Source organism: Leptosomus discolor, unplaced genomic scaffold (genome assembly GCF_034619465.1).
Source record: "Leptosomus discolor isolate bLepDis1 unplaced genomic scaffold, bLepDis1.hap2 HAP2_SCAFFOLD_136, whole genome shotgun sequence".
In the NCBI taxonomy this organism is placed as follows: Eukaryota; Metazoa; Chordata; class Aves; order Leptosomiformes; family Leptosomidae; genus Leptosomus; species Leptosomus discolor.
Window position 1 is genome coordinate 116,105 of NW_028237760.1, and position 7,878 is coordinate 123,982.

Below are 7,878 nucleotides of genomic sequence, written 5' to 3' on the forward strand. Positions count from 1 at the left end.
CAAGGGCCAGAGGGCAGCAGCCCGGCCCTGCCAAGAAGGGAGCCGAGAGCTGCCCACGAGGGACAAAGCCCAGGGGAACGCCAATCTCCTCAAGCCCTCCGCAGGCCCCTGGCACCCTCCCGGCGCCGCCCGGCCTGGCGGGTCGACTCCGGGGCGGGCCGGGGCCACAGAGCCCCGGCTGCGGGGCCGCCAGCCCCCGCCGCTGCCCGCCGGCAGGCAGGGAGGGCAGCCGAGGGAAGGCGCGTGCGCGCCCCGCCTCCCGCTGCCGCGGCCGCTGCCGGGAGAGGCGGCCGCGATGGCGGTGCTGGCGTCCAACCCCAACAACCCCGTGGTCTTCTTCGATGTCGCCATCGGCGGGCAGGTGGGCGAGGGCGCCGCCGCCCCGGCCCCGGCCCCGGCCCCTGGGGCTCTCGGGAGCCGCGCGGCGGGGCCGGGGGCCGCGGGTGCAGCGGGAGGGGCCGGCGGGGGTGCGGTGGGGTGTTGCGGGGGTGCAGCGGGAGGGCGGGGGGGGCTTGTTGGGGAGGGGAGGGGAGCGGCCAGGGGTGCAGGGCGGGGTCTTTTTGTTGGTGGTGCGGGAGGGGGTTGGCCGGGGTGCGGGGGGGGCTGTTGGGTCTCGTTGGGAGTGTAGGAGCGCAAGGGTGGGGGTGCGCTGGGAGGGGGCGGTCGCAGGGTCCGTCGTGGGGCTGTGAGGGGCGCAAGTGGTTGGAGGGGCGCGTCGGGGTTCAGCGGGGGCTGTGGGGTTGCAGGGGCGCGTGGGCAGGGGCTTGGGGCAGTGCTGCGGGGGAGGGGTGTGGAGGTGCAGGGCTGCATCGGGAGGGGGCTTGCAGGGCTGGGGTTGCAGCAGGAGGCTGACTTGGCGGGAGTTGCCTGGGTGCAGCGGTGGGGAGGCCGGTGGGTGCGAGTGGGGCCCAGAAGGCTCATGTGGCCGCCGTCTTGCCCAGGAGGTCGGCCGCATGAAGATGGAGCTGTTCGCCGACGTTGTCCCCAAAACGGCAGAGAACTTCAGGTGAGGAGCGGCCGGCGTTCCTGCGGCTCAGCCTGGAGCCGGCCTGCGAAGGGTTTTCGGTGCAGGAACGTCTCTGGTGGCAGAGCGACTGCCTGCCCCCGCGAACTGCTGCACCTGCTTTGCTCCTCTCTGCGTTGCCAGAGAGATGTGACGGTGCAGCATGCTGATCCCCGGGGGAGCCCGTCTGGCTGGAAGGTGAAGGCCTCCGGTCCCTCTCTGCTCCCTCGGTGGAGCTTCCGATAGGCCCGGTGCATCTATGAAGGGGGCTGCCTTAAGGTCACGGTAGGGCTCTCCTCGCCGCCCGGTTATTTTGCCACGGGCCGACGGATGTGCCTCACGCTCTGCTCTCTTTTTTGTTTTCCAGGCAGTTTTGTACGGGGGAATTCAGGTGAGTGGGTTCTAGTGGGTCTTTTTAAGTAGGCTACTGCGAGAAAGAGGGCTGGGCAAGTAGGAAGAAGGGTCACTTGGGATTTTCTCTCACTGTCCCAGTACAAAAGGAAAGAGGGAGAGAAACCTGCTGGGATGAAGTTGTGCCGGGCTCGTCGGTGAGTCGCGGAGGTGGCAGACTTTGCCATTTGGGCATGACTGTGTTCGTGCTCAGGTCGCTCTAGAACGGCCTGTCTGCAACTTGCAGCCGCCCGTGCTGCAGCTTGCCGCGGGATCCCGTCAAGGTGATGGTGTGGAGGTTGTAGGGAACGACGTCAGTTCATGTGCAGGGCCCACCGGAGGTTTCCCTGTGCCTCCGAGAGCACCAGCTGAGAGCCAGGCTGCAGCGCTTGGTTGTGTATCAAGGCAGCTGCTGAGGTACAGGGCAGCCCTTTGGGGCTCCGGATCCCTGGGAGGGTTTTGCGTGGGCTGTCCAGTGAGTCGCAGTGATGTTCCTGTTTATTTCCTTGCAGGAAAGATGGTGTCCCTGTGGGTTATAAAGGAAGCACTTTCCACAGGTAATTCCCCTGCTTTTGTTCAGGCACCTAAATAGCAGCCTGAGCCAGCTGGGGTTTTGAGACGCGCCTTCAAGGCGTTACTGGTCTGGGAGGCCTTTGTGGGTGGCAGCTAATTGTCCTTCTGTAGCTGTGGGGGATTTGGGGGCGCTGTCAGACGTGTACGCTGGGGTCACTGGGAGGGATCCCCCGTTCCTGGTGGGCCAGGTCAGAGATCATTTTCTGGCATCTGTCACCTAATCGCTGTCCCTGGTCGAAGAGCAGTGGCTCCCAAATCACCTGATAGCAACCAGTAGTTAATATTTGTGGTAGACTTGAGACTGTAGCGTTCGTAGGCCCTGATAACTTCCGTGGTGCTGCTGCGAGGCCAAACTCCTTTTTACCACGTAGTATTCTTCTTGAGGCATTTGTCTGCTGAGAACTAAGTATTCTTTTCCTTGTTTAGGGTAATAAAGGATTTCATGATCCAAGGAGGTGACTTTGTAAACGTATGTACCTCTGTATTCCTTTGGGGCTTCTCCTGCGTGGTGTAATAGGCACTGTTTCCAAGGGTGCGTGCTGATTTGGGGGCTCTGTTGGCTCTCTTTTGAGGTCCCCAGTAGTCACTGGAGGTTTCCTTGTAGCTTTGCTGCCATCTCACTGCAGCAGGCTGTAATGTACTTGGAAAGGAATCGTGAGTCTTGTGTGCACATACCCTCTCCTCCCCCAAAGAGTTCCTCTCTAAAAAGCCCCGTGGCAGTACAGCTCGAGGCTTTTCAAATTGGCAAAGATTTTTTTTTTTTTACCCTGTTGTCCTTCCCCGCCTTCTCCTGTCCCCCCGAACAAGAAACCCTGCGAGTTTGCTTTGCGGAGAGAGACCTTAAGTAGAGAACCGAGAAGCATGTGGTGCAAGAGATCGTTTCTGTGCAATTTTGTCAGTGAATTGTGCCAAAAGAGGACAGAGTTTGTGCCGGCAGTGGTGGTCGTGCTCTGAGTTGGGGAGAAGCAGAGTGTGTGGGGAAGGCTGGAGGACCGCGGGGTCTCTTGGCTGTCCTAGGACCCAGTAAAATGATTTCATTTCTGGAAGTGTTTCAAAACGTGAGGGGGCGTGATGAAGCTTTTTTAATCCAAACTTCCTAAAACTTGGTTGTCTGAAAGTCACTGAGGGGAGTGACCGCACGGCGGGCGGCTCAGCCGCAGCAGACTTTAGGTGGTCGCTAATTGCGATGCTGCTGCGATGCCCCCGCGGGCTTTATTCCTTCCCCTGGAGCTGCTCAAGCATTAGGGCTTGCACCAGACATTGAATGTGTTGGCTCCTGGTGCGTATGGAGGGCAGGGGAGCATCCATTTGGGGCAGAGTTGAGCCCTGTCCTTTTGCGTGGGGCTTTTAAATTTGTGTTTTAATAAACTGAACCGTTGGGTAGCGCTGGCTCAGAACAAGCGCTGAGGCTGACGGGGCACCTCTGTCACCCAGGGAGACGGCACCGGAGTAGCCAGTATATACAGGGGTCCTTTTGCCGACGAAAACTTCAAGCTGAAACACTCTGCTCCTGGGCTGCTCTCTATGGTGAGTAGAAAACACTGCCGTTGTAAGACGGAAAAGCTTTAGGTACTTTCTCTGTGCCCTTTTCCTGGGTGTATCGGGTATTTGCCAGGCAACAGACATCTCCACCGCTGGACCCAAGGGCTGAAAGACCGGCTGTGTAAGTGCTCGTCAGAAGGCTGCTCGTGGGTTAATGCGTGGAGGAACAGCGAAGTCCCGATGATGATCCTGCAGCATCCTTTCTTTTCCCCCGTTGGAGGGCTGGGGCAGGCTTTGCTCGATGAGCTTTGAGAAGAGCTTGGTGGCTCTTGCGGTTTGTGTAGGGTGGCAAGCGGTGGGGTTTTCTTCCTCCCCGATGCTGTTACCGAGCACTGACCTCAGCAAGGGGGAGGCAAAGAGGTGGGGCGTTCCGAAGCCGTAGCAGCGTTCCCAGGGTGCCTTTGCTAACATAGGCTTCCTGTTCCACGCTGTAGGAAAAACTGCAAGCGTTGCCCGTTGCCTGGTAGGAACAGTACCCTGACTTTGGCCACAGACAGCAAGCGGAGCCGGTGCTGCAGCGTTCCTGTCCGCAGCTGCTTCTCGCCCAGCTCTTTCAGCTGCCCTGCCCTTAAAGCACTTGCTTAGAGCATTCGCCATGTGCATTAGTTACTCCTCCCGTTCCAAGCACGGCCCAGAAAGAGGTGTCACGACACAGCTAAGCGAGCAGTGTGCCGTGGCGTGGGACGAGGGATCCCGCGCTGGTCTCGGCAGCTTTGTGTGAAAGCGGCGTGGCTCCGGAGTCGCTCTGCCGGGCCAAGCCGTGGTCCCTCCCAGCTGGGTCCTTCCGCAGCTGGCTAGCGATAAGTAAAAATGCCACGGGACTGTGTCCCGTGCAGCCCTGCAGCTGCAAAACGTGCCCAGTTCACTTGCCGGCCCAGAAACGGGCTTTAGTATCTCCTGGGTGTCCAAAGAGCTTTGAAAAACCGGAATGGACTTAAGCGTGGCAGAGCCGTGTTCTTAGCAGAGCGCGCACGCTCCGGGTGCTGCGCTCAGGCGTGAATTCAATTTGCCGTCCGCATCGCGCTGTTCCGTGAGCCCTGTGCCGCTGGGATCGTTGCCTTTCTCATCCTGGTCGTCAGAACAGACACGTTTGGGTTGGTTTGTCCTGAGGAAACCTTCCAACTAGCAGAAAGCTGCTTTTTTTTTTCTGCCCTGGTTTCTGTCTCTTCAGTTTTCCCCGGGACAATACTGCAGCCAGGAAGGACTCGCCACCAAAAAGTTTGGCCTTTTTTCAGGAGCGTGCCCTAGAGCCCAGATTTCAGCGCGATCTTGTGCTGAACGTGCCTGCGTAGAAGTACGGTGGGAAGTTGGTGAGAGCGGCATGACCAGACTGGGTGGCGTGCCGCGTCCCAGCCCGGGGTGCTCTCCTGCGGATGCGTATCTGCTGCCCGTGGTTTGTGTAGCCACAAGCTAAAAAGAAGCTAGGCTGGGTCTAGAGCAACAGCTTTTTCCTACGTGAGGCGCGTCTGCCTTCGGTTTTGGCAAGTCTTTGATTGTACACTGTTGGTATTTTGCCATTCTCCCCCCAGGCAAACAGTGGTCCCAGTACCAACGGCTGTCAGTTTTTCGTTACGTGCTCCAAATGTGACTGGTTGGATGGGAAACCCGTCGTGTTCGGTGAGTACCGGCAGCGGCAGCCTGGCGTCCCGGCTGAGGGACACTGCCTGTGGCGCAGCTGCTCGAAGAAACAGCCGGGGACTGCTTGTTCTTCGCCCCTCGCTTGTGGAGCACGTTTTAAGAGGGATCGTTTCCTTTGCCGGTTTAGAGCTCGGAAGCCAGCCCTGACGTGGCCAGTAGCTTTACACTGCACCAGACTTTCCAGCGGGAACAAAAGTGCATGTACCTGTGATGAGTGGCGGGGAGCAAAGGTAAATCCGGCCGTATTGAGATGGAAGAATTTTCTCATTCTAAGTAAAATCGTCGATGGGCTGTTGGTCATGAGAAAAATGGAAGTAAGTTGAATTTGCCCATTTCTCCGCGAACGTCCCCTTGGGCAAGTGGTACAGAGGATTGACAAGGGTGGTTCTGTTCTCTGCCGCTGTCTGTTTACAGGGTACCAGGGAACAGCAGCGTTGATAACTGGTATTACCGGTTGTCGTTGTTATAAAATGGCAGGAAAGGCGTTGAGGCAAATGCTGTGCTATAGATTGACTTTAGAAATGCTGTGCTGTCGTGGTTGCTGGTTGGTCTTTGAGCGGGGATTGTGTTCCTGTGGCTTTATGTGCGACGCTTTGCATTTGTTGGGGAAGCTGAATTGAAAAGCTGTTCCGTCAGCAACCCAGACGAGGGTGTGAAGCAGATCACTTCTGTGCCGTTGCCCGGGATTATTCCGTGGATGCTGAATGATCAGTTCTGCTGATCCGTGATCAGCGTGTTTGATAAGAAAAATGAAAGTCATCTCCTGAAGGGCTTCCAGCGTCGTGACTTGGTGTCTGAGTAGATGAGGAGATGTAACAAACAGCGGTGAGTTCGAGACGGGCGAAACTTAACTCCCTGGCCCGCGCCTGGCTAATGTGCGCAAGGGCCTCCACCCTCGGTCTGGGAAGCGGGGCGAGCACAGAGCTGACCCCCGTCCGGTGTTGAGAAAAGGTCCCGTGCAAGGAAGGGTACGGCGCGGTGTGATGCACGTGTTGCTGACCCTCTTTGCCAGGAGCACCGATGGCAGGGTTGCGGTGTGCCTGCCTTGTGCGTCACTGCAGCGAGGGGCGAGTTGAGGGAAATAAGTAAGAGACTCAGAAAGGAGCAGCTGAGTCCAGCAGAAGGAGAGGTTCAGAATGAGGGTTGCTGTGGGACTGTCTGGTGTTTGGATTCCGCAAAGGCCGTACAAAGGCAAGTTTGCTTCGCGTGTTGCAGCTGTAATTAGTAACTTTCAAGCTTTAGGCCAGAGCAGCCTCAAGCGACGTGATGCCTGCTGTATCTCAGGAGGAGCTCTCTGGCTTTAGCTCTGTGCCTTCCCTCCCCTTGGAGGGATCGGGGTCTGGTCTGTATCCCAAACCTCTGCCCGCAGAGAGAGTGCAGCAGCTTATGGCTGGATCCGTTGCCCAAATGCGTGATGGTGCTTCTGTGTGACTCGGAGCTGTGTCTGGATTTCCCGGTTCCTGATGCTGTAGGCATCTCTCTCTCAGCCGGTCTTGGAGTACCTGTCACTCGCGGGATTTGCCGAGCTTTTATGAGGTTTAACGCTATACGTTTGTCTGTCCTCAGAATGTGCCGACGGGTCCAAACAACAAACCCAAGCTGCCAGTTGTGATCTCCCAGTGCGGGGAAATGTAGAGCAGTGAAACAGAAATGGGGTAAGTGTGTCTTCGCAGGCCGCCAGTGCAATCAGCCTCTGGGCTGCTCTGCTCCTTTCCTTTTCTCTTGACTTAGTTTCGCAGTCCTTTGAGTCTGTAGAGAGCTGACTCAGCTCAGTGAAGCGCCAGCAAATCCCCACCGTTTTTGGCCTTCCATTCGATGATTTCCAGAGAGGTCTGGAATTGCCCACGAAGACACTTTGTCCCCGCTTCCATAACAGAGTCTTTCAGATCTGTGGCACTCCAGACTCTGGGGAGCTCCTCCTGCTTGATGAAGTGACAACAGGGGATGTAATTGTTCTTTCGTTTCCCTGGTACTTCTGGTGGCGTCGATAGGCTTTTGAAGAGAGGGACCACCTTGTTCCCAGGCTTTCTTGCAGATGGGCAGACCCGTGCTGATGGGTGGGGTCCCCTTTAGGGCTGTCCTCAGGCCCAGGCTTGTTCATCATTTCTGCTTGGAGCACATGATCTCTGGCCAAGATCCAGCTTGAGACCGGCAGCTTTTCCCTTCTAGGGACGAGGCCGGTGCCACCTCGCTGACTTCCCAGCCAGGTTTTAGGAACTGCCTTTCTGCAGCCTGCTGCCTCTCAGCTGCTGGAGACAAGGAGGGCATCTGCCTTGCCCAGCTTCAGCCAGCTGAGTCAGTTACTTGTCCAGACCCTTTAAAATCAGCCGGGAGAAAGAGGCGCTGGTGGGTTTGGGTTCGGAGGCGGGTGCAGAGGCCCGGCATGGAGACCCAGGAGGACGCCCGCGTTCTCTGGCTCAGGGTGAGCTGATGCGTGCAGCAAGTAGCGCTCCCGTGAAAACCGCTGAGGCGGCACCCAGTGTCACTGCACGGTCTTGCTGTTGTAGGATGAGTCGGGAATGACCGTCCAGCGTTTCGGACCTGTTTCTTCTGCGTTTCAGCGTTCCTTTGCCGGTGCTTAGGCCTGTGCTGGCTCCATGCCGTTCCATCTCCAGCCGGTTCCCCCACTGCCCCAGTCCTCTCTGCAGGCCAGATCCGCGCTCTTGACGTTCTCCTGAAATTACTTCATCATTGGCATCTTACCTTTTTTGGGTTTTCTCTCATTTTGAAAT

At 57.6% G+C, this 7,878-nt stretch overlaps 1 protein-coding gene across 2 annotated transcripts; it reads left to right on the top strand.

The window, feature by feature from the left end:
- The first annotated feature begins 282 nt into the window (after positions 1 to 282).
- LOC147413056 (peptidyl-prolyl cis-trans isomerase H-like) lies at positions 283 to 7,660 on the top strand. Of its 2 annotated transcripts, XM_086480723.1 has the most exons (10): positions 283 to 361; positions 942 to 1,006; positions 1,371 to 1,394; positions 1,906 to 1,950; positions 2,393 to 2,435; positions 3,401 to 3,493; positions 5,038 to 5,129; positions 5,421 to 5,460; positions 6,713 to 6,801; positions 7,316 to 7,660. In XM_086480723.1, the coding sequence occupies exons 1-9, from the start codon at positions 296 to 298 to the stop codon at positions 6,779 to 6,781; spliced, it is 537 nt and encodes a 178-aa protein (XP_086336849.1). In that variant the 5' UTR covers positions 283 to 295; the 3' UTR covers positions 6,782 to 6,801; positions 7,316 to 7,660. The 2 variants fall into 2 exon arrangements, with proteins under 2 accessions (XP_086336849.1, XP_086336848.1); XM_086480722.1 differs by lacking the exons at positions 283 to 361; positions 5,038 to 5,129; positions 5,421 to 5,460; positions 7,316 to 7,660 and adding exons at positions 1,496 to 1,551; positions 1,641 to 1,810; positions 5,274 to 5,376 and having other exon boundaries at positions 1,005 to 1,394; positions 6,713 to 6,750.
- Positions 7,661 to 7,878: the final 218 nt, after the last annotated feature.

Coding starts and splice junctions, on each gene's coding strand:
- LOC147413056 (XM_086480722.1), top strand. CDS start 1,334: ATGTGCCTCACGCTCTGCTCTCTTTTTTGTTTTCCAGGCAGTTTTGTA. Junction 1,552..1,640: donor AAGTTGTGCCGGGCTCGTCG/GTGAGTCGCGGA, acceptor TGCAACTTGCAG/CCGCCCGTGCTGCAGCTTGC. Junction 1,951..2,392: donor AAAGGAAGCACTTTCCACAG/GTAATTCCCCTG, acceptor TTCCTTGTTTAG/GGTAATAAAGGATTTCATGA.